This window comes from Astatotilapia calliptera, chromosome 13 (genome assembly GCF_900246225.1).
Source record: "Astatotilapia calliptera chromosome 13, fAstCal1.2, whole genome shotgun sequence".
Lineage (NCBI taxonomy): Eukaryota > Metazoa > Chordata > Actinopteri > Cichliformes > Cichlidae > Astatotilapia > Astatotilapia calliptera.
In genome coordinates this window covers 14,801,371-14,826,736 of record NC_039314.1, presented here as the reverse complement: position 1 = coordinate 14,826,736, position 25,366 = coordinate 14,801,371, and the positions used below count along the sequence as shown (strand labels likewise).

General features: G+C 41.8%; 2 protein-coding genes across 5 annotated transcripts in view; one reads left to right on the top strand and one right to left on the bottom strand.

The window, feature by feature from the left end:
* The window catches only part of tet1 (tet methylcytosine dioxygenase 1), a 40,354-nt gene extending 23,694 nt beyond the window's left edge, over positions 1-16,660 (bottom strand). The window contains exons 1-2 of one of the 3 annotated variants that reach the window (XM_026189342.1): positions 16,609-16,660; positions 13,167-15,511 (exon numbers count right to left, since the gene is read on the bottom strand). In XM_026189342.1, coding sequence (XP_026045127.1) covers positions 13,167-15,344 — 2,178 coding nt within the window. In that variant the 5' untranslated portion in view covers positions 15,345-15,511; positions 16,609-16,660. Of the gene's footprint in view, positions 1-13,166; positions 15,512-15,995; positions 16,054-16,077; positions 16,136-16,608 lie in introns of those variants that run through there. The other 2 variants (XM_026189341.1, XM_026189340.1) reach the window with 2 other exon arrangements.
* Positions 16,058-21,879, top strand: slc25a16 (solute carrier family 25 member 16). Of its 2 annotated transcripts, none has more exons than XM_026189344.1 (10): positions 16,058-16,116; positions 17,227-17,374; positions 18,274-18,366; positions 18,456-18,589; positions 18,786-18,849; positions 18,971-19,092; positions 19,227-19,293; positions 19,404-19,566; positions 19,666-19,734; positions 21,437-21,879. In XM_026189344.1, the coding sequence occupies exons 2-10, from the start codon at positions 17,281-17,283 to the stop codon at positions 21,591-21,593; spliced, it is 963 nt and encodes a 320-aa protein (XP_026045129.1). In that variant the 5' UTR covers positions 16,058-16,116; positions 17,227-17,280; the 3' UTR covers positions 21,594-21,879. The 2 variants fall into 2 exon arrangements, with proteins under 2 accessions (XP_026045129.1, XP_026045128.1); XM_026189343.1 differs by lacking the exon at positions 16,058-16,116 and adding an exon at positions 16,711-16,998.
* The last annotated feature ends 3,487 nt before the right edge of the window (positions 21,880-25,366 follow it).

Sequence of the window (25,366 nt, the reverse complement as noted above, 5' to 3'; positions counted from 1 at the left end):
CCTCCTCCAGCTGCCACTCCACTCGACAAAAAGCTCGACAACTTCTAACGATATTCCACCACCCCCTTAATTTTCAGCTCTTTAAGTGTCCCGTGTGTTTTTTTTTCCTCTTTAACGAGCTGCCCAGCTCTCATTAGGAAAAAGAAGCCTGGACATTAATCACCCCAAGCTACAGTACACATGCACAGCAAGCGACGTAAAGAAAGTCATTCGGCACCGCAGTCGTAAACTGTCTCTGATACATGTGGAGGCTGACCCACTGGAGTCCAGCCCAGTGATGGAGCAGTGCCAAGCATTGCTGCCAACACTTGTCATTACTACCATTACAGCAGACGATAATGTAAACTTGTCTCTCAATTGCATGGAAAAGTTACAGACCATTGATGAAGGGCAAAAGTATGAGGGAGTTTCTTCTCTTTTTGGCTTCTTTACTAAAGTTTTGACTTTCTACTGATCATCTTCATTGTGTCAGGGACAAAAAAAGAGAAAAAAACAACAAAAAAAGACAGCTTTAGCATCCCAGAGGTGGTGTTGGATATGCTGAAGTGAGAGGTAACAATTATGGGAAATGGGAAAACATGACTCTACGCTTCAACTTGCCCCTTTGCTTCACATCCAGCCCACATATACACAACCTGTCAAACAATCAGTTAAACACCTCTTTGTGTAGGTCAAAGCTCAAAAGACTAACACATGTCAAACATTAGGATACTCAGAATGAACAGCAGTAACCTTTATGCAAACACCCACTTTAGCATTTGGATCCAAGGCCATATGGAATATTTTCCTTGGAGAAAACCCTGAAACTATAAAGTCTGCATTACCTGAGAGGAGGCGCAGTATGGCTCATAATCAGAAGACCCCTGAGGCTACTCACATATCACTCTGATCCCTTTTCCAAAAGCACATCTGCAAGCTAAACACTGTAACTAAATGCCTGCACAGCGACTTTCCGCGCTCTCTTCTGCGTGCTCTCTCCTTCAAACGCACACAAACAGAAATGCATGTTTACAGCTGTCACGCTTCCTTTGTGGACAGTTAAGAGCCCATGGGTGAGGCTATTTTAAGGACACAATGAATTCTCATTCAAAGTTCATTTCACACACATGCCGAGTTATGTAACATCTACAATCTCAATCCTGGAAGGAAATGTGCACTATTCGACACCACACCCATAAACCCACATGGACTCAATTTACAAGCTAGCAGTGGTTGGTCAGCATGAGGGGACACGGGGTCATTCCCTCTTTCACCCCTTTCGCTCATCCAAGGAAGGAGGGCAAATCTTCAAATCTCTATTCAGCAACTAAAGTGTCCCCTGCAGCCTTGCAGCTTCTTTCATGGATTTAACCTGTTCCTGGACCTTCTGAGTTTGGTCAGTAGATATAGGACAAAGATTTGCACAAACACACAATCATATATTAAGTCCTACACGTCTGTTTTTCAGGTTTTAGAAGCTGGTATGTATAAATCTGTAAATAATTTTCGCCCTGGGAAGGGTTAGAAGGGAAAGGCAAGCAGGTCCTTTGTTTTATGTACACAGTGATACAAATGCAAACACAAACACTAGGCAGGCACAGCAGCATGAGGGCCTCAGATCCTCTAACAATGACACAGGAAAAGCCTTACTTAAGTTGTTGCTAGTGCGACATGCTGAGTAGGCATGGTTGCCATATGATTGTGTGTACACACAATGGTGCACACACACACACACTTACACATGCATACGTGTTTATAGAGAGGTACACACAAATTCCATTGGTGCATTAAAAGAATTACATTATTGCGTGGCAACAGAGAGAGATGAGAGGATAATGAATGAACAAAGGGAAAACAGACAAAAGAACAGACAAAGCCATGAATTCATTATAATGATTACCCTTGGTAGATGCCATTTGGAAGAGGTCCTTCAGAACCAATGACAGGAGGGAGCAAGCAGATGAGTTTTTATCCTCTTCAGGTGTATTAGTGATATTCTAAATTAGGCAGGTTAAATTAATGCATGAATGAGCTCTGGTTTCTCCAGGAGGCCATTGTGTGCCCTTGGTAGGATTTGATTGGCATTGCTTTCAACAGGGGGGGGGGGGGGGGGGGGGGGGCAAAGTCAGCATTTCTTTTCACCCAGAGAAACCAAGTGGCACGACTTCAAAGCTTGTCCAGGGACTTAGGTTCTCACAACAGTCAGGACACGCCACAAACTCACAGATTCAAAGGACCTAAGAGGGCTAAGCAGTGAAGCATTACTGGCATCAAATTATGCATATTGTACAAAACAAATCAAACTGCAATGTGTTTTAACTGCAAACAACAGCTGAATGTGCACTGAAGTATCAGCATCCCCTGTCAATAATTCACCATCTCCTGTTATATGTAACCGCTGGAGATTTCTGTGGTTCTGGGGCACAGTCGCCTCACAGCAAGAAGGTTCCTGGCTCAAATCCCAGCTGGGCTTTGCATGTTCTCCCTGCTCCTGCCAGGATTTCCAATGAGTTCCTTCCTCACACAGATTAAAAACATGCACATTAGGTTAATTGGTGATTCTAAATTTATGTACCTCATGGGTGTCTATGAGGTGCCTAAAGTGCTTGTAGTGTATAGATAAAGCACTGTATAAATGTGTGGTTACATGTGGCTGTTATTATAAAGTACTTTGAGTGATCAGTAAGAGTGGTGTAGACATGGCAGTTAATTTCTGCCTAATTATGTAAATCAGGCATTAGTAAATGGTTTGAGTTCTGGGGCTATTGGTTCTAGGGCTGCCACGATTAGTCGACTAGTCACGATTACGTCGACTATCAAAAACGTCGACAACTGATTTAATAGTCGATGCGTCGTTTGAAGCTTTGTAAGATCCCAAAAGACGCAGGAATAAGTAGTAGGATTTAAGAGTGTAATAACGGACTGAAACAGAAGATGGCAGCACTGCACGTACAAGGATACCAGCTGCCGTTAAACCCCTGAAGAAGAAGCTGTGTCCGGTATCGTATCTGTGTCCAAATTCAAGAACCGCATCCTCCTGTGCCCACATTTCTAGGCAGATTACGTTACAGCGACACGACGAATGCTGTCCAAATTCGAAGACTCTGACAAATGCGTCCGACAAACGCACCCTTCATTTCCCCAGATTTGAAGGATGGGTCGGGTGTATACTTCGTGGCCCAACCTATCCCAGAATTCATAGTGTGGCTGCTAGTTAGTTTTAATATTACTCTTATTATTCTTTCTGGGTCACAAAATAAACGTTTAACATATTTTCAGGCGAGAATGTAACTGTGTAACTTTATCAAGACACCACATATTTTCAAAAGCGCTCCGACGTTTTCGGAGACGTCTGTTACCCACCAGCTCGATAGCTAGCCGGGGTTCAAGGCTCACTAAATGGTAAATGGCCTGTATTTATATAGCGCTTTTTACTAGTCCCTAAGGACCCCAAAGCGCTTTACATATCCAGTCATCCACCCAGTCACACACTGGTGATGGCAAGCTACATTGTAGCCACAGCCACCCTGGGGCGCACTGGCAGAGGCGAGGCTGCCGGACACTGGCGCCACCGGGCCCTCTGACCACCACCAGTAGGCAACGGGTGAAGTGTCTTGCCCAAGGACACAACGACCGAGACTGTCCGAGCCAGGGCTCGAACCGGCAACCTTCTGATTACAAGGCGAACTCCCAACTCTTGAGCCACGATCGCCACTAGAGCCCGTGAGAACACCGGACTCCCGGCAAATCGCTTTCAAACCCACCGCCGTCTCTCGCTACTCAGGTTAAACATATATAAGTCACTTAGATAACTTAAAACTGTTATTGTTTGGCTTTTTTCAGTATTTTATTAGTTCCTGCGTATATCGGTTTGGCTGAGATTAAAGTTATAGTTTTTACAAAGCTGAATAAACGTCAAGCAAACAACTGATTATCAGAAGTGTGAGATGCTCGAGAACATACTCCGGTGTCCCGTTATATTTTAGATAGCAAGGAGCAGACAGCTGAGTTTATTAATATTAAACTTCCCCGAAACAATCTGCAAATTTCATTTAAAATTGAATAAACTATCATCTTGTCTTTATTTTTAGTTAGCACAGACCTTAAACACTTAAAGCTGTAAGCTAATGATAGTTATATAAGAGCAGATGCATGCTGATGCAATAAGCTGTACGTTTTACGTCCAATGGATGCACGATCTGATTAATCGCAAAAATAATTGGTGACTAGTCGACTATCAAAATAATCGTTTGTAGCAGCCCTAATTGGTTCCCATTAAGTGTGTCTCACGCAAAACACATAATGCTCAGTCTCTCATCGAGAATCCACTGCTTTGCATTGCATGTGAGCACTCAGTGTGAAAAAACTAAATGATACAGTGTATTAGTCCTGAGTGGCTAATATGGACCGTTGATATTTAACCTTGTTTCCATTTTTTTTAAAAAATATTTTCATGTTGCAAGGTATGAACTGATCATCTAACCACATAATGCCAAATGTATCATATCTGATACGTGAGTTGCAGCACAACTAAGGGGTGGTTCAGGCTCCCCTGATCCAGCCCCACCTTTATCAAAAAGTAAAGTTTTGAATCCAATCTTAAAGCTGGAGAGGGTGTCTCTCTCCTGAATCCAAACTGGGAGCTGGTTCCAGAGGACAGGGGGCTGAAAGCTGAAGGATCTGCCTCCCATTCTACTTTTAAATACCCTAAGAACCACAAGTAAGCCAGCAGTCTGAGAGCACTTTGCTCTCTCACTGCAGGAAATACAAAACCGTAGTAAGACTTCCTAATGATTTGTAATGATTCGTAACATATTGCAACAACTAGCAAGGAGACTATACTTGGGGTATAGCAAGTGGTTATACAAAGTAGCAAACATTTGTTTCAAATGATGTTTGATCCTGAGAGTTTTTATGTGATGTTCTTGGGAATGTCTTTTATCCTTTCAAAATTCCACATTTGCGGCATGTGTAATTACTCTAAACTATCAAATAAGCACAGTTACAGACTGAGTGACTGAGTGTCGTTACTGTGGACCTTTGTTTTTCCCCATACCATACAATCAAACACGACTTGGTGTCTGATGACTCAAGTCGAGTACTTTAGGAGCAGCCATACTGTATAACCCCAAAGCTGGCACCATCTGGTCCTTGCATCAGCCCAGATGCATAGGAGACTCTGGCCAAATAATCAAACCACAAATAAAATAAAACAGACATTTCTCCTGGTTCGCTGAGTCTATTTTGGGTCGCTACCAAAGCTCTGCAGCTATTAATGATAACTACCTCACAAGGTAGTTATAAATTTAATTGACTTGGACCAGTTTAACAGAAAATACACAGCAGCTTTGATCACAGGGGAGCTCATGTAATAAAATGCATGTCTCTGCCAGGGAAGAGAAGTCAGAGTAGAGAGAGTACGCTAAAGCGCAATTCACCCTGCTCTGTCATAATGAGTTGGCTGTATTTAATCACTGACAGTGTTTCTGACATTTCACGAATCTTCCTCCCTACCTCAGCCCCCTTCTGTCCCACACGTTTACGTAATGAAGGGGAAAAAGAAAGCTGTCCTTCAGCTCACTGCCAGAGTGCCCACGTGTGCATGTGGAGGAACCTGTATTCATTTATTTTACAAAAAGTGTTTATTTCTCTCTCATTGACAACCAAAATACAGAGTCACATGGAAAAAAACTGTTGTGGTTTTGAAAAGCAGTTCACATTAATTTTGAGTCATTTGACTTTTTCTGTTGTTGTTTTTTTTTTGTTAATATCAACAATCAGGGATAAGCACAAGTGACTTCCTGTCAACTTCAACTACTGGCCAAGCATTACAGCCAGCAGGGGGCGACTCCTTCAAACTGTGCAAAAAAACCCCAACAACTTACTGATGCCACATTTTACGTACAGTTTCTCACAACGCTAAGACTTACTTCTTTAAACCTTACATCTTTTTCTAAAACAGTTTTCCAGCTGAAGTCCCAATATGTCACATCAGACTTTTAAGAAAACAACACATCTTAAAATATTAACACCAAAGTTGACTATGTCATGGTCCCCGTGCCTGACCGGCTGGTCTTCCATCTGTTTTCTTTTCCTCTCTCATTTCCCTCTCGCATTCTACGCACTACCTGGGCGGAGTTCATTGCAGGCTCCCGCCTCTGGTCCTCGCACCTGCAAACAATCATCTGCGATTCATCCCTCACTCAAGTTCGCTACTTAAGGCAGCAGCTGAGGATACCTCGTCGCTGGATTATTGTGTAACCCTCGTCAGTGTTACTTCAGTTCTACAGCCTTTTTTGAGTTCCCTTCGAGTTTTTTCCTGACATGGATTCTCCTGTCCGTATGCTAGATTCTGCATGCCCCACCTGAGGATCTGTTGCCATGACCCTTTTGTGAGTGTGGTGAGTCAGTGCGGCGTAAACGTGGAGAGGATTCCCTGAGAGGAGAAAGCTAACTGTGTGAAGAAGTCTACCTGTGTTTTCCTGATCCCTTCATGAACCTTGGTGACCTCGGACCCCCCTTCCCTCACTTGTATATATCGCACGTGGAGAGTAAAATAAACAAACTAATCTTTGTGATTTCAGTCTGCGTCTGAGTCCCTCCTGTGACTCTCCTCACCTTCCCTTATATTTAGAAAAGTCACACACAGAAACATCAGTGGATTTAAGCAATGATTCAAGCTCATGATGGCAATAGAAGCTCTGCTTAGATGGAGATTCACTTTGACTTCCTCCAATCATGTGCAGCACAAACATCCAAGGACAAGGTGTGCCAGTCAGAAATACTGCATTAAACCCAAGTGCTACATCTCAGACTCTACATGCCTTAGTTAGCATGTTAAACATTGAAGTTCATGACAGCACAATTTAAAAAAAACAAACAAACAAACAAACAAAAAACAACTGAAGAAGTATGGCTTGTTTGGTTTTGCAAACATAGAAGCAAATTCACAACAGAATGGCTGGAAAAAAAAAATCAAGGTGCTGCAATGGTCCAGTCAAAGTTTAGACCGCAATGTGACTGAAATGCTGTGGCAGAACATTAAGAGAACTGTGCATAAACAAATGCCTAAATCAATGAAATGAAGCAACCTTTCACAGAAGACTGGGTGAGAATTCCTCCACAACAATGTGAGAGACTTATAAAGTCACACAGAAAACAAATACTTGAAGAATTAAGAATCATAGGGTGTGGTTAGTTGTCACAAGTCTACCTCGAGTCCTATGACAATCTTTCTTTGTCACATCATTGCATGTATTGCATATCTGGCGACACTTGCGCCTTATGCTATACTATACATGAGAAAGTGCCCAGTTTCCCTTCCTCGTCGGCTTTCCCATTCATGTCCCGGCTTACTATGAACCCGGAACTGGCTTTTGCTGGTATAAGCAATTTTGAGACGCTGAGATGTCTGCCTCCTGTGGTTATTGTTAGTCATCACAAGTGCACATCACTGTGCAAGAAGTGTCTGAGGGAGTGAGAATGTGTTTAGAGTTTTGCAACAAGGTTAAAATGAGATCTGCCAACTGTGTCTAACTAGGCGAAAACTGTTACAGTCTCTGATACTATAAATTGGTGGAGACAATAGGCGTTATTGTTTTAGTAATTCAGAAATGTGTTATTATGATCTCACTGAGCATAAAACAGATGATAAAGCAGGATTGCTAGACTGTGCACCGTGGTCAAATCAAATTTGGGGAAAAAAAGAAAAGGAAAAACAAGATGGCAATGGCAAAAATGCCAACTTAAGACTTCAATACGAGACTTCACAATGCAGGGCGGGATCCTACTATGACACGGTTGCTATGTCCATCTTTTATTCTAGCTGTGACTCCAAAAAGTTTAGATACAATTTTCTTTCCCCTTTCTGCTTTTCACCCAGGCTGGTTTGCAAATACTAATAAAGCTGGATTAGAAAGTGGGGGAATTTGACATAAATTTGTATGCATAGTTTGAAACTCTTAAAATAAAAAGCTCTGAAACGCAAGTCTAGATGTAGATCTAACTTACTAACCTGTGTAGTTTAACCTAATCACCTGAATGTAGGTTACTGAACTAAAAGTCTGACACTCAGTGGTGCTTGTGGTTATCTCCACTAATCCTCATCGTGACCCTTAGAATGCCATCACACAATCGTGGCAGGTTAAAGGTCAGCAGACAGACAAAGAGGTCACCATGGCAACCATAAGTGCTGAGCATCTCCACTGTTGTCTGTGAAAAGAGGGGGATGCTGGCTTCAGACATAATGGGAGAATCGCTCTTACTTTGTGTCGTGCTAGTTAAATTTGGGAACAGTGAGGGCGTTGCTGCACACAGCTTTGAATATCTGCAGCCATCGCTGCTGGACGCTGCTGCCTGGACTGCCAAGTCTTTAATGACACGTGTTACTCTTCTGACAAAGTGTGCACAAAGGAGGAGTAGGAAAGGTGCAGGAGATAAATGAGTTTGCATTTGAAGCTGGGCCAAGCTGGATGTAAGCAAGCTAGTTACTATTTGCACAATGTAGTGCCCAGCTGCAGCTCTATTGTCCTGAACTGAAAGCTGCCATTATAGGTTACCCCAGACTTACCTAAAGTGTGCCTCACCAGGTGCATGGACTTGATAAACACAGTTACAGACAAAGACACCAATAGTCACACGTGATAACTTACAGTATGTATGAACAAAATAAAGCTGTGCTTTCTGTTTTTTGTTATTTAAATTGAACTCATTTGATCTCATATATTTTATGAGACAACTTGGGGCAATGTAAAAGTACAAATAGGTTGCAGTGTAATTATGTGAACAGTGGTCAAATGAGAGCAAGATACATGCTGATATTAAACAGTTAAAGCAGATGAAAATTCTTGAAAATTCTTAATCTTTTGATTTTGGCGGATATTGAAGGTTTTTCCTGTCAAATTAAGAGAGAGCACAACTACCTGTGAGGGATATCTTTAAAATGGTGGAAAAGGCTGTGAGTCGCAGTGTTTTTAATTTCATTTAATGGTACTGACATATAAACGTTAATAACTTTATCCCTGACAGCTAGCTTCTCCAGTGGATAAACACTGAGTCAGCATAGCTGGCTTGAAACATGTTAGGACTGTTTCAGTCAAATATATGCTCTACAAATAAAGAAGGTCTGTTCTCATTAACTCCACTATTTTATTTCTGGCAACTATGTGCTGACATGTGGATTTGTGTTTAGGACCAGGTGTCCTCACAACCCAGTACGAGACAAAGCCACGAGGGGACCCTCAAACCTGAGCCAAAGCAGACAAATTCAACTGGAAAGCTTCGCTCTTACTGACCACTTCTCCTTCTTGCACGAACCATGGAAGCTCACAGATGTACTTTTTTCAAACATTATTTATTTTTCTTCTACTTTTCACTATGTGTTCTCAAAATGTTTTGTTTTGGGGGGGGTTTTAAGCAGTTTTGGCATATTTTTCTGTTTTGTGGCAGAGCAGAGTTTTTCCTGGCTCACAATGGGCCTTTGGGGGTAACAGGACAGTAAACACAACTGAGCAGTGAAGGCAATGAGTCTGTTTTACCTTATTTGACCTATTTTTTTGTCACTTTTGACCATTTGATAAACAAGAATGTGAATTATGCAAATGAAGACTCAATTTAAAAAAACATTCAGAAAACAATTTTAAGACAATCCTGATTATTTTTATTTGGTTTTTGCCCCACCCTCTAAAATTTCTTAGAGGGTGGGGCAAAATTTGCAAGGAAAAAACACCCTGAAGAGTAAAACTCAACCAAACCCTAGACAGGCAGCTCCATGTAATACAACCACGCACAGAATCCGCATGCCCCTACATGAACTCCTCTTTGGCCTCTGCACCTTCTTTTCCACACACTCAGAGTTAGAAACGTTTGCTGGAAGGGTGTGTGAGCTTGATTAGCAAGACTGGCCAGTGAGTGTGTCAATGTATTACTCATACTAAAGCACATATAAAGCACACAAATAGCAGTTATAACAGAAGACAAGCGATAAACTTGCTCAACCAGTTCAGCATTTAGAATAAGGCATAGGATGAAGTTCAGGACTTCACCTACATTTCACCAGGATGACAGCATTCACCCAACGCTTCGCTTGCAACGCTTGGTGCAGGCTCCATGACAGTAGTCATTTTCAATTTAAAAACCTGTTTTCAAGCCACAAACACAAGCACTGCTGTATGGGAGGCAGCAGGCCAATGTGATGTCAGTTAAGAGCAAAACAACTGGGCTCTGTTGTTTGAATAAGGGTGGGTCAGCAGTTCTACGTCACTCTGTACACTGTCATCCAGCAATGACATTGTACATGCAAGCCCTCATAAAAACATGCACAACATCAAGAGTCACCACCAGATATGCTGTAAGTGTGTCACTGAGTCGCTCAGCAACTCAGCACACCCTCCACCCACACACACACACACACACACACACACACACACACACACACACACACACACACACACACACACACACACACACACACACACACACTCTGACCTACAATTCAGGGTAATCCCAATAGCATGGCTGCAAATCTCTCCCTGGCCTGATCTTTCCTTCCTCACCCACTCTCATACTGGAAATAGAAGTCTCTACTACTAAGAATGCAGGTGTTATATAATCAGCCCTAATCTGTTTCTGTCAATGCTACCGCTCTAAGGGTTCTGCTAGGACATGCATGCACGCTTGCACACACATGGACCCTCACACACAGTTGTTCACTCACTCCTCACTACAACAGTTTGACTAGAAAAGTGGTTGAGAAAGGTAAAACTTCACAACAGAGTATACTGTATATGTGAGAAACTGAAATAATAAAGTGGGCGGAGGTCTTGGTGAATCTGCAAAGTAACGATGGCCAAAAAATATGCACCATGGTACTAGTTAACTTTCTGTTGTCTCACTGTATCTCACTGTACTATTACTGTTATCAATAATATTTCTGAATAACTAACCCTTGGCTCATAACTCCTTCTTCAGTCAGAAGCAAATACATCATTTTAATGTTATTATTACAAAGAAATATGATCCACAGTGCTCCTTGGGCCAGGGAAAATGAATCATTAAGTCAGCGAACTGTCACAGAACTTCAGCTCATTGCTTAGTGACACTGGAGTAAAAATAGGACAGCTGGTGTTTGCACGATAATAGTTGAATCATTTGGCATTCAGTGACCACTGTAACTAGTTGCAGCAATTAACTGGTAACAAAAAAGGTTGAGTGCGCAACATGCTATGGGCAACAGCTTGGGTTGCAAGGCAATTGCACAAGTTCTAAGGTGGATGGCACCCTGTCCTTTTTGTGGTTGGATTTAAACTGATTGCAATCAGTCTCAGGCAGATTAGCGAAGCTCTGCAAACAACTATTCTAATTCATAAATGCAGACAGACTGACGACACATTGCAATCAATCAGTCTGCATCAATGTGTCCCCTTTGGGGTTATGTCAGGAAGGCCATGGGGCGAAAAACTGCCAAATCAAACATGCGGCGCTACCCGCTGTGGTGAACCCTCGTGACAAGGCCAGTGAGTGTAACTCGTGTGGACTGAACTGGTTGTCGACTGGTTGTATTCTGGTTATTTTCCTATATAAAAGCAAGGTTGTCATTTTGCAATTAAATCAATGTCCTGAGCAATTATTTGTGCAGGTATTTCAGAATTTCTGTTTCAAATCTATGAGGTTCTAGTTCGACCCTGAATGCAGTGAATTTGAATTTCTGTTTAGTGTCCTTTTCTGTGTATGCAGACAGGAACAGATTTAAAATTTTTACCAATTTATTACAGTTAATCTCTGTATTACCACAAACAGATTGCATTTAAATGCCAACTTGACCCCATTCACATACAAACTGAAAGCAGTCTTGCGTTCTATCATCCTCTTAACACGGCAAAGTTGGTTTGAAGACAGCAACTGATTGCGAGTGGTTTACACAGGGGCTTCCATTTCTAAATCAACCATTTCAAATGCAACAAGATGACACGTTCATTGCACACAGTTGCAGTCGTGTATTCTCTCGATTGACTTTGGTACATGTTAGAACTAATTTTAGGTTTTAATGGTCACGTTCAAAGCAGGTATAGATCAGGTATGGAGCCAGTTTGCAACCTTACATGCTCCTGTCCTCAAGTCTGAGTTTTTGCCATCAGATGTGACCTCCTCCACTTATTAAAGCACATTTTGTATTTGCTTTCATGTGATTCCATTACTCTGTTTATTACCCACATTGCCTGTTTTTAGTCTTTTCATTGATATATAATTAAGTATCTGGCTTTCATCTTTCTGTCAAAAGCAATTCATAAACCCTGTTTTTGCTCTTTATTAAAGTTTATTATTATAATATTATTATTATATATATAAATACATTACATAATTTCAAGGCATCCTTATTCGATTCACTGTTTTATCATAAAATATGTCCTTTGGTAACTTGGAGAAAAAAAACATGAAATCTCTGTAACTACTTACCCCTTCAGAAACACTTGTAGGCATCACATGCAATCCATAAAATAGTTATAGTCTGGATTGTGCCATAGATTGCATACACACACAAATACAAACACACATGCATTCGCACACAAAAGACCAATCCTCCAACCACGTGCTGAACGGCTGCCAGTCATGTGACAGCTTCTTCCCCTCTCTCAACACAGGGTATTTTCTCTGTTCTCAAAAAGTGGCCTTAACAACTATTCGCCAACCCCTAACCCTGACCTAACCGTAAAACATGCCTTCAGCACGCTGGACTTTTTTGTGGCCCCCATAATGGGGACATGCGCCCAAAATGTGACATGCTAAACAGATTTTGGTCCCCATGGCGTGAGTAATACCTGGGCCACACACAAATATGCTTACTTCCCCTTTCACCCTGTGCATTTCCCTACAAATAACAGGAAGACGGTGTGAAGTTCAGCAAGTGGCATCTGTTGAGACCCACAGAGAGAATTCACAATAGGAAAGTGAAACTTTTTGTTTCAACTGTCTGGTTTAAGTCAACTCACGATCACTACTATTTGCTAGCTGGCGGCTGGGAAACCTCAGAGATCAAAAGCAATGCACTCAGACAACAGCACCCACAGTTTTCTCAGCTGATTCAAATCAGCTGTATATTCAAACTCAAATCATTCTCTAAATTTACCTTACATGCTGAGCAATGTCTGAGTTGCTATCAAATGTAGTAAAAAAGAGGCAGTAGGCCTCACCTGTGCAGCAGAGTGAGTGTGTGGAGATGAAGGTCTTCTCCTCTTCAGTTCCACGCATTTCCTCAGTTTACAGATTTGGTGACCGGTCCTGCGGTTGAGGCAGCAGCTGCACTGGCCGCAGTTGATCTTCCTGAGGCACGGTTCGCATTCCCCACACCTGCGCCGCTTTTTCCCCTCCTTCCTCAGCAGTTTTGAAGCGGCCCAGGCGAGCGAGCAGGCCCCCTCTTGCGCCCAGGATCCGGGTTGAACAGATAAGCTGGGGTCTCCGTAGCCGGCCTCTGATTCAGTCTCAAAAGAAAAAGAGGATCGAGTGCTCTCTGAGCTGCAGGAGAAGGTGGAGCTGCTGTCCAGAGAGGGAGTCGAGATCTTTGGCACCAAATCCTGCTCTGGCACTGCTACCTGAACCTTGCTGAGGTTTAGTTCTAACTCGGTTGAAGGGGCAGCCAGCTGGGAAAGTAGTGCTGAGGACCCCAAAGGTACAGCCTTCTGGCTCTTGTGCTCCAGTGGCTCTTGAATGAATTCACTATCTTTGGTTTGTGACTCTGCTGGTGTGCAAGCTAGACTTTCTCCTTGATTAGGAAGCACCTCTTGGCTCTGTGGCTGGTGTGGTCCCCCGTGGCAGGAATCCCTCATATTGCTAGGTTTGAGGGAATCTGTACGGATAATAACTGGCATATTTCTTTTCACTACAACCGCCTGCACCATCAGGGCTGCTTCAGTCACAACTGAGCACCCTGGAATTTGAGGTTTAGCACCATGAGTGGCAGGTTGAATATCTATCTTACTCAGAACTTTGCCAAGTGACTCTGAGGTGGAAGGGGCTTTGGTGGGATTTGAGGTAGCTGTGTTGGAGACCGGTAGCACACAAGCAGGTAATTCTGACTGTGCTGTCAGTCCCTTGTTAGAATGAGGTGGATCTGGGGTTTGACAGGCTGGAGTGCCAGTTTGGGGGTGCGCAGGAATGATGGAAACATCATTCTCCTTCTGTTTCCTTCCTCCATCTTTATTCTCACAATTACCCAACCTCCAAGTGATGTCCTCAATCTCTTCCACTGTCTCTTTTTGCCTCTGAACTGGCTTTGTTGCTTCTATTCTCTCTTTCCTCTCATGATTTATCTCCTCTCTTCTCTCATCATCAGGTGTGACTCTTTCACCTGTTGTTTTATCTTGCAATATCAGGATGTTGTTTTGCTTTTGCTGTGCAGTACACACATTATCTTCCTTACCATCGCTGGCAGGATGATCAAACTTTTTTCCAAGGATAGCTGAAGTGTCATTTCCCTCACAGTTGCCCTGCACCTCCAGTGAGCCTGTAGTGGTTGACTCTGAGGACTCAGGAGGTGCTTCTTTACTCCTTTCACTGCAGAGTTTTATTTGTCCATCAGCATCATCAACCTCTGGGGCTCCAGAGACACTCTTCAGATCACCTTTACTGTTATGGCTGTCAGTAATTTTCTCTTGCTGGGTTATAGGACCATCACAGCTGTTCTGCACACAGTCTTCCAGTGTGTTATTACACAGTGGTGAATCAGCTTTAAAAACGCTGTCCTCTTTAGCACCTTTGACTCCGAGACCCTGGTCTTTGACATTTTCAGGAGTCTCAACCTCCGTTTTTGGACCAACTTCCTCGTCATCACAATTTTCCAGTTTCTCTGCTTCTTCATCAGGAGTTGAATCGTTGATTCTGGTACTCGGTCGCTGGTTTCTTTTGTTTCCGTGCTGGGGTGCTGATCTTCTCCTAGTGCTCCCCCTGCTGTACTTCCCTCTACTGCAAGGTTTAGGAGGCTGGCAGGAAGTAACAGACACTTGTGTACCCCGCTGGGACTTCCTTCGCCCCAGGGGGTCTTGTAACTTGCCACAGTGGTCAGGCGGATTGCTCGCCCGTCTAAGCCTTGCAGATCCTGTTACATTTAGCGAATGGTTCACTCTGCTGGGGGACCTCCTGGGACCTTGAGCAGCAGGTCTGCTAAACTCTCTTCCATGGGGACTTTGGCTTGACTGTGCTTGGGCCCTGGTTTTTGAACTTCTGGGTTCTCTGGATGTTTTCTGGGTCCTCTGTGCAGCTCTTCCTCTGGTTTTATTTGAACTGCAAGTTTGCCTCTTGGTGCGGATCGCTTTCTGGGTGTTCTTCCTCTGAGTAGATGTCTGTATCCTGGTGGGTCTGGTAGTAGCAGGCATGGCTGAGGGTATGAAAGGGAGGATTTCTGGCAGCCAGCATGGGAGCCAGGTGAATGTTTATCTTTTGCTTAGCACACAATTTTTCTTTCTTAAAAAAAAATCCTCCTCTTCTGTATTTTGAATGCAAACTACGATGCTACCCTGATTTTGCTATTGCAGTGCATGACCTAAAAAAGGGAAAACAAATGTCACAATTGTGCGTTTTCAGTGTAATAATGACAAACTGTTCATGCACTCAAACACCACATGACTATAACAGTGTAATAACTACAGGAAACGACAGCTTTTCCAAGCATTGTGTACAAAGACGAGTCAGATAGGTTGACGTTAATATAATAAAATATTTTGAGTATCATAAAAACAAACCAGCTTTAAATAAAAACTATAGCTTCCACAGTGCCTTAACAGTTTAAAGGGCAGACACGTTGAAGAGCACAGGGCTCTGGCCGGAGGTCGGATCCTGTTTTCGTCTTTCTGACTGACGGAAGAGGGGGTTATTACCGTGGAAGAAAAAAAAGCGCCTTCAGCGTCGCTTTCAATTACTGTTTTGCACTTGACCGCTGTCAGTAAAATCACAGAGGTGATAAGAAAACCTGTTCTGTCCCCGGTGTTGTTGTATTTACACGTTTACAGCTGAAATGCTCTACATACCACAGAAAGAGAGAGAGAGCGAGAGAGACAGTTGCACTGTCTGAACTGCTAATAATACCCCGCTCCAGCGAGACAGCGAGACCTTGTATTGGTTTCCCTCCTCGGCAAATATAGAGCGCTGGTAAGTTCAATCCTCTTCACACGATGACACATGGACATGATACGGGAAGGAGCACCGACGGCGTGAATACGCAGCGACGGGGAATGGCTGGTTTTCGGCGTGCTTCGTGTAGCCTTTGGGAGCACGACACCCGTTAAAATGTAAATCCCTCTTATGTCTATCCATTCAGGGCAGCCCCGCTCACACTCCCTCCACCAGACGCAAGCAGGCTACAGTCACTCCGCTGGCTAAAAAACTCTCGTCTGCTTGAAGGGAGCGGGGGGAAAACCTGGAGTGGAACACACTCCGTTTCGCTTCAACCAGCCGCCTGTATTTCAGTATTACAGTCACGGTGTTAGCATGCGGCGTGGTCGCTAATGGGTACTTAGCTAAATATTAATTAGTTAATTAATTAAGCGAGTTTTCTTCTTTTTCCTTCGTTAATAATTAAAGAAAGACGCTGGGTAATATTTTAGAATATTTCTAATAATTTTAAGGAAAATTTCGTCTCACCGGTGACGTTTTACTTTGCGATATAAATTTCACGTCGATATCAAAGATATTCATAAAGCTATATTAAAAAAACACAACCATCCTCTTACGTCATAGTTGCGACGTCGTTCGCCGTCATTATCGCGCGACTTTTTTTCTGCTGAAGCCGTCAGTCTGTGGGCGAAGGGCATGAGCGTGCTCACCCTTGTCAAAGCCTCATATCGATCTGCATTTGCGGCATTTAAACGTGACTTTCAGCCTTTCGGCTGACTGACGAAGTGTGGGCTCCGTAAAAACCAGGAGTATCTAGAGGAATGAGAGAAACGAGAGAAGGAGGCGACTCAGCGAAGGAACAAAATATTTGTTGACTTTAATTCCTTGTTCGGACTTATTAATAGTTCTGATTATACTGTGAGTATGGTTTTTAAGACGTCCATGGGTGCTGTCGTCTCTTAGCTCCCTGCTACTTGTGACTACTAACCTTCACAGTGGTGCAATTTCTCAGTGACTAACCTTACACAACCTCCATTTGGCCATTCAAAAAGGACAGCTGGCTTTGCTTATGGGCCCAATTTTGTATATTTTAAGCAATACCTTAAAACGACACCCACATGCTCACAATCTCATTTTCCTTTGCAGTGTTTTTACCGAACCCGTAAAGTCATGGATTTGGCAGATCACTGAGCAGGGACGATGACATCGGAGGCTGCGGTCTCCACACGCCCCACCATGAGCAGCACCCCTTCCAAGGGGGACTACCACTGGGTCCGCTCCTTTGTGGCTGGAGGTAGGGTCTGACACATCGGCTTACAAGCAGTGATGTCTCCAGTCACACAGTTTCTTTGCCTTAATTTATTTTTTATGAATGAAGCCAGATTCATTGATCGTTATTACTGATAATAGTGGTGGTGGTTATCACTGTTATCTCACAGCAAGGTCTTGGGTTTGAATCCCATTTGCATGAAGCTTGCATGGGTCTCCACTTCCTCCCACAGTCCAAAAACATGCATGGTTTTAGGTTAAGTGGCAATTCTAATAAGATGACGATCAATGTGAGTGCCTCTGCCTGTTTGTTTTTGCTAGCACCAAAGTACAAAGCGTTGCATGTGACCAACAAAATAAAATGAACTTTGTAGACCAATAAACTAATAAAGCTACATAAATTGTAGGGGGGGGGGGAAGTTAAACATTCTCATCTGACCTGCTCTTCAGCTAAAATGAGGGTGTGTCTCTGGCAGGTGTATTAGTCAACAAGAAAATACTCTATATTTCTCCTTTAACTAAAAGTTAGATTTTCACTTCACAGTTCAAAATTTACACCTGATATATGAATAATAAGAAAAACATTAACATCACATAGTATAACAGCTTTGTAAAAGTACCAATTAAAGTGCACTCCAGCACTGTTTGATTAAAGAACACGAGCACTTTCCTGCTAAATTAATCATTATTTGCATATTTCATCTCTGTAGCTTTAGTGCAACTCACAAGTAACACCGATGTTGGCTCAGATTGGCCGATCTTGTTTGGACAGGTTACCTGTGTGTCTGACTTGCCACAAAATGTTAAATGTTTGACATTGTTGTGCAAGAAAAGGGCAATTACTTTTGCTTGTTAGTTGTAGATAAATAAAAAGAAAATACCAATCATTCATCTGTTTCTGAATGGCATTTTCTTTGTTTTTAGGTGTAGCAGGATGCTGTGCCAAGACTACCATCGCTCCTCTGGACAGGGTCAAGATTCTTCTTCAAGCCCAGAACCCCCATTATAAACATCTGGGTAAAATAATAATAGTAATAATATTGAGCTAACAAGTGTTTGCTTCCACACGTCTGTATAGGAGTGAAACTTTAGGACTTTCTTCGCAGGAGTAATTTCCACTCTCAGAGCTGTGCCAAAAAAAGAAGGCATCCTTGGCTTGTACAAGGGTAATGGGGCTATGATGGTCAGGATATTTCCTTATGGAGCCATCCAGTTCATGGCCTTTGACAAATATAAAAAGGTACAGTATGCATTTTATTGTGGAGTGCTGCTGTCAAAGGTCAAAGCTATAAAAATGATTAAACCTCATGCTGTGTGCTTTAATGTCCGTGTATTTTGTGCTGTATTGGCATCACAGCATTCGTTTCATCTTTGCATTGTTTTATTGGTTCGTTGATTTTCTACCCAAGCTGATGTTGCCAATATTCCCTTTACAGCTGCTAAGTAAACAGATAGGCATCTCTGGACACATCCACCGCCTCATGGCAGGATCTATGGCAGGTACTGATAATACCTGGTCTGTGACAGTTGGGTGTCATGCACTCCTCTGACGTAGATAATGTGCCTTCCTCTAAGCTAACCATCATTGCTATTTGTTCCTCTTTAATTACTAACTTTTCAGGGATGACTGCAGTGATATGCACTTACCCTCTGGATGTAATCCGAGCCAGGCTGGCCTTCCAGGTGAAGGGAGATCATCGCTACACTGGAATTGCTAATGCTTTCCACACCATCTACCTTAAGGTGATCTGCTAGTGATCAAATAAGCGTCTAATAAACTAAATGCTCTTCACACAAGATTGTAGCCTTTAATTTAAGATCAGCTCAATTTGCCTGCAATACCCGTTTTTACATTTGCTTCTTCTTTTTTTGTGAAGGAGGGAGGCGTCTTGGGCTTCTACAGGGGACTTACTCCAACACTTATTGGAATGGCGCCTTATGCAGGTGATTTTTGGAAATATTTTTGATGCTAGTATGTGAAGGACAACATAAAATGCATTTTTCCCTCCCACATATATAACCAGTGTGGGTTCTGTTGCATTGTATGCTCCTAGGTCTGTCTTTCTTCACCTTCGGGACCCTGAAAAGCCTGGGTTTGAAACATTTCCCAGAGCTGCTTGGACGGCCTTCCTCAGACAACCCCAATGTGCTCATTTTGAAAACCCATGTCAATCTTCTCTGTGGAGGGGTTGCGGGGGCTATTGCTCAGACGGCATCGTAAGTGACTGGTTAATTTGCGATGCCCAGCAGGGCTTTGCTGTTGATTAGACTGATTGACTGATGGTTCATGTGTCACGCTGTATGCTGTCTCACTAGGTACCCTTTGGATGTGGCTAGAAGAAGAATGCAGTTAGGCGCTGTGCTTCCTGACTCAGAGAAATGTGTGTAAGTATCACTGTTGTTCGCTACATTCGCCTCATTTATATGTTACAAATAGTTAAATATTTATTTTCCTAGTATAAAGACATAAAGACAAGATGTTTTAATTTTAAAGTGGAAAGAAAACAAACAAAGAAAAAAAATAGGTGTTTTTTTTTTTTTTTTTTATGTGGTCTGACATGATTTTACATTCACTGGTCACTTTATTGCTTGCCCTGGGTTTGAGGCCTTCAGAGCTGCCCTAATTATTCATGGCATAGATTCACCAAGTTGCTGGAAACACTCTGCAAAGAATGCCATGTTTAATGATGGCATCACACAGCTACTGCAGATTCATCACCTGCACACTGATGATGCAAACCTCCTCTTCCACTGCATCCCAGTTGGATTGAGATCAAGTGCCTATAGAAGCCGTTTCATTCATGTCATGTTCAAGAAAGCAGTTTGAGCGGATCTGAGCTTTAGAAAACTATCATTCACTGGATAATTTTCCCTTTTTTGGGAGCATTCACTGTAAACCTTAGAGATGGTTGTGTGAGGAAAGTCCCAGTAGATCAGAAAGATTCAGACCAACCCGTCTGGCACCAACAACGATGCCACTTTCAAAATCACTTAAAACATGTTTTTTCTGATGCTCAGATTGAACTTTGGCAGGTTGTCTTGGCCATGTCTGCATACCTAAATGTATTAATTTGCTGCCATCTGATCGGCTTACTAGAGATTTGCGTTAAACAGTTAAACAGCTGAGCTTGACAAAGTGGCCAGTGAGTGTATGCAACACATTCAGAGCGAAATGAAGGGGTAATTGGTTCTTAGGTGTAATGTCGTACTGAGGGGAATAATAGAAAAACACCTCACACAACACAGCGCTGATGAAGTTAACCTTTTTTTTTCATAAGTCGCTCATCAAGCTGAATAAATATTTGATTCTCGTGTCTTTGCTTTTAAAAGCACATCTGATTATAATAGTCTCAGTTTTTATGCATTCTGTAACAAGAGCTCCATAATAAATAACATTTGTCTCCCATTTACATCTTTCACTTCCTTGGTAGTGTTTGTACATTGACTGCTTAAAAAGGTTGATTTCACATTTGGTTTTGTGTGGTTAACTTAATGATTAAAAAGGAGAAAATTCCTGAGGTTTTGTGCTTGTTTAGTCTAGATATGGTACTATTGATTAAAAAGGGAAAAAAAGGGCCGACATTTTTAGTACTGTAGTAGTAACTGAGTTATAAAGCTACAGCTACATACCATTCATAGCTGTAAAGTTCACAGATGCCAGTATAAACACTTCTCACCCTTCTTGTGTTCTGCTTACAATGTTATGTAAAAAAAAATTTGGATGTTTTCACAAGTACAGTTCATCGGTCACTACCAAAGACAAGTTTTTGTGTGATTACAGCTGATTTATGCAACCTCAAAGGTCACGAATAAAAATGGCAAATTTTTCGTTTCAAAAAACAAACATTATTTAAGGTAGTTTGGAGATTAAATCATTTAAATCTGTTCCCCATAAAGACAACCTCAGTATATATCAATAAAAACGTGGTTTGATGACTGTTAGAATAGTTCAAGGATACCCTGAGCACCTGAAATATGAAGGAAACCGCTCAGTTTGTTTTCAAGGGATAAAGAGTTAAAAAATACTGTTTTTCTTTTCTCTTCTAAAAGGTGTATTTATTTATGTATTCTGTCTTTACCTAAACAGATCACTGATCAAGACACTAAAGTACGTGTATAATACGTTTGGGGTGAAGAAAGGATTGTACCGAGGCCTTTCTCTCAACTACATCCGCTGTGTCCCCTCCCAGGCCGTGGCCTTTACCACCTATGAGTTCATGAAGCAGGTCCTCCACCTGAACTAGTGGCTGTTTTTTGTACCTCCCAGGCTGCACCCAGGCCTTTGTGCTCCTAGACTTAATGCCAGCCGACTTCAACGCTTCCTTCATCTGAAGGTTGCTCACTATGTCTTAAACTCCTGAGTGCAGGAACTGCCTTTTCCTCACCGAAAAAGGGATTTGAATATGAAATGAAAAAGCAACTCCATGTCTGTCCTGTTTCATTCCTTCTTACTTTTTGCTTTTGTAATTCAACAACTCATAATTTTAATTTCTTCCTTCATGCTCATAAATGGGTGTAACCTGCCCCACAGTAACCCTAACATTATTTCTTTTTAAAGCTGCATCATTCACAGCGCGCAGTGATCTGAGAAATGCATTTTTATAGTGGTGTTTTCTATGTTCTGACCTGGTGAAGAGATTTTAAGATGCATAAAATGATCCAACTAAGCTCTCTAAAGAAATATATATATATATATATATATATATATATATACATACATACATACATACATACTAGGGGTGCAACGATACACAAAATTCACGGTTCGGTCCAATATTTTTTCGATACAAAAAAAGTTCATGCTTTTTTAATTTGTCATTTATTAAAATTATAAATATATATTTTAACTCAAACATACGGTTTTTAAATTTAATGTTGCTGAAACAACAAGGGGATAAAATAATAATTCTATCTGATCGAGGAATCACTCAACTTTGGAAAATCGAGTTTATTACAGAGAAATGGCTCTTTCCAAAATAAAAGCTATACTATACGCTTCTTCTGGGCTATATTCTCAGCAGCATATTAAACATATCAGGTCCCCATGAGGAGAATCCTGTGCTAACGGCTGTCTAAATGACTCGGGTAAAGTTTGTAGCATGGGTGCTTGTTGTTTTTGTCTGCTTCCACTTGTCTTTGCACTAGGGTGATGTCGTAAATGTGCAGTCATATTCATTTTGTTCCCACTAGTGCTGTCAGCGTTAATCTGAAATGACGTTAACGCCACAACACAGCAAATCTCCATTAACGAGCTACCGCAGATCGCCCTGTGTGTGGGGCTGGACGACGTCAACACCTTAACGAGCTAACTGCGCTAATGCACTAGTTCCCACCCATGTAATTGAGCATTGCGTGGCACATCTGACATACTGTTTTACTTTTGTCCATGACGCGCTTACCTTCAGGGTCATACGTCATATGAAAACCAAGATAGTTCCAAAGGCCAGATCTGAATGAGGGTGGGGGAGGTTCAATTTGCCATGTTGCAACGAGCTTAGCTTCTGTCTTGCTAGCTTGCGCTGCGCTCAGTGGATCTGCGCTTGACAGTGCAGCCTAGGCGGAGTAGTCGAACGCAGATCCACTGAGCGCTCAACACAGACAGCATCGTCAGAAGAAAAGTTGATAAAATAAATTAAAATTTTGTATTGTTCGATACATATGCGTACCGAACCGAAAGCATTGTATCGAACGGTTCAATATCGATACGAGTATCGTTGCACCCCTTATATATAATTATTTTTTTTTTGTACAGAGAATAGGAATGTGTTGACGTCTTTATTATATGTCATATCTTTATTTTATTTCAATGTGGTAAAACGTAGCTTTGGCTGAAATTTGAGAGTAATTGTAAAATAAGTTAAAGTATTTTGCAGATTTAAAGCTTAGTGTTTAATTATAAACTGCACAACTTAAGGAAATTGCATATTTTTTAGAGATGCTGTGACATGTGTGGTACATGACTTTTATTTTGAAACAATCCCTTATTTTACTGCCAGAATACTTAATTAGAGCAGTTACTGTGTACATGTTCAAATGCTGAAAGACCCTTGCTCTTCTGTTTAACGTGCTCTTAGATGTCTGAATGATATAGTCTGTGTCTTTGATTAGACTGAATCGTGTCCACCGTCGATCACTGGTGTTCACACAGATCTTTTGAGATGCTGAGATTTTGATATAATGTGGATTCTGGGCTGATATCGTGGAGGGACACGATTGCCAGATGGGACTCAGGAGTAATTTGCACTTAATGACTCTAGCTGTATTTATTGATTTAGCGACCTGTTGCCACTGGGTGGCAGCACTGATATGTTTTGTTTACTGTTGGCAACATTCATATGAAATCAACAACTTCTTGACAGATTAAGGAACTTGGGTTTGCTTTTAACCACAAGAAGTCATTCAGATAGTAGTAATAATCATACATGCTGTGTTTCACTGGAGTTTCACTGTGACTGTTTACATTTATTGTCCAAGAGGAGAGAAAAAAAGCGAATTAATTACTGAAGAAAAAATTATGTTTGGATCTTTTTCATCACATGCCTTCAAGTCACCAATAATAAGGATCCTTAATTGTTGATCAGGCATCCTAGTTTTATTTAGCCTCTTGCCTTTCTCTGCATTCAATATCTCACTTCTTCAGAGTGATTAGTATGTTTTATTAAACATTTGTCTGCGTGAGTCAGCTGATGCCTCAGCTTTAACATGTGTGCGTGCATGTGTGTAGGTATATATGAATGGGGCGGGGAAGTGCAAAAGGCAGATTCTTAAAACGGTGCTTTCCACCATTATGGGTTTGTGAGTCTTTCAAATGAAGCCGTGTCTACATACTCTTTATCACAGTTTGCTCATGCCCATCACAGAGGGATTTTCCCCTAATATACACCTCTGTCTCATTTGAATATCTCCTAGAGAGGTGCGCTGTTTTACGTCGACAGCTCAGCTGCAAATTTGTACAGAAGATAGCTTTTTTTTTTTTTTTTTTCTGATCTGCTGTCCGTTCATAGAGTAATTTATTGCTTAATCCACTGAAGTCCCAGAAGATCCAGTTTAAAGTGTGGACAGGTTCAAACTGGTCTTTAATCATTCTGTTGGAAAGCACACTTGAGGGGTCAGAAAGCACTGTTGTAGTATATTGAAATGTGCTGACATTTTGGGCAGCTTACACGCTCTAAAGACTCGGTGTTAGACACAGACTTGTGACTAAAGGTGTTGGAAAAAAGTCTAAAAATGTAGGAAAGCAGACTTCTTCTATATCAAAAGTTTCAAATGTAAAAGTGCAGGTGACGAAGTCTGTGTGTGACTTCAATAAACAAATACAGTACACCTACATTGTTGGACTTACTGACATACTAATACCAAGTTGCAGCTACTTTCAGGAAACAGACCTTTCAGCAGTCATTCGTCCAGAGTGCACAAATGCTTTCATCATTGTTTTTCATACTGTTCCTCTTATTTCCATATTGGGTTTTTTTAAAAACAGCTTTCCCCTCACTCGATGCTCCTACTGCCCACTGCCACTGGTAATGGATTGTTATTGTTCGGGTGTTTATGTGGAGAAGCACTGCCGGGCTAGATGGGGCTGAAAGAATATCTTTTTTTGTTTTAGAAATGAACAATGAAAATGCCTTGTTTTGTTTGTTTGTGAGCTTTATTTTCTGACTTTGTACTTGTTCAGTTTTAGTTGCCATGCTTTTTAAAAGCAGTGTCTGAATGATATAATTACATGCCATCTTCTTAAAACAGTACGAGGTCTGGTATCTTTATTTTTGTCTTTGATTTCACGTTTCTTCTGAAGATGCTGTCCCTTACTACTCCATCCAAGTATGAGGAGCAGGAGTTTCTTTCTCCTTGCTTTTATCATTTACGAGAGGAAAAACACTTTTGAATCCAGTCAGTGACGAAGCAACAACTTCATTCCTTTTCCCACTCTGAGTTTGGCACGTATAGCTCCTTTTTCATGTTGACGTTATATTTCCCCCCCCTTTAAAACCACACAGGGGGACTCGCTGATGCATTT

Bases quoted from the DNA above. Each gene is read 5' to 3' on its own strand.
- slc25a16 (XM_026189344.1), top strand. From the start codon at position 17,281: ATGACATCGGAGGCTGCGGTCTCCACACGCCCCACCATGAGCAGCACC. The intron at 18,367-18,455 runs GTAAAATAATAA...CTTTCTTCGCAG, and splicing joins CCCCCATTATAAACATCTGG to GAGTAATTTCCACTCTCAGA. The intron at 18,850-18,970 runs GTACTGATAATA...CTAACTTTTCAG, and splicing joins CATGGCAGGATCTATGGCAG to GGATGACTGCAGTGATATGC.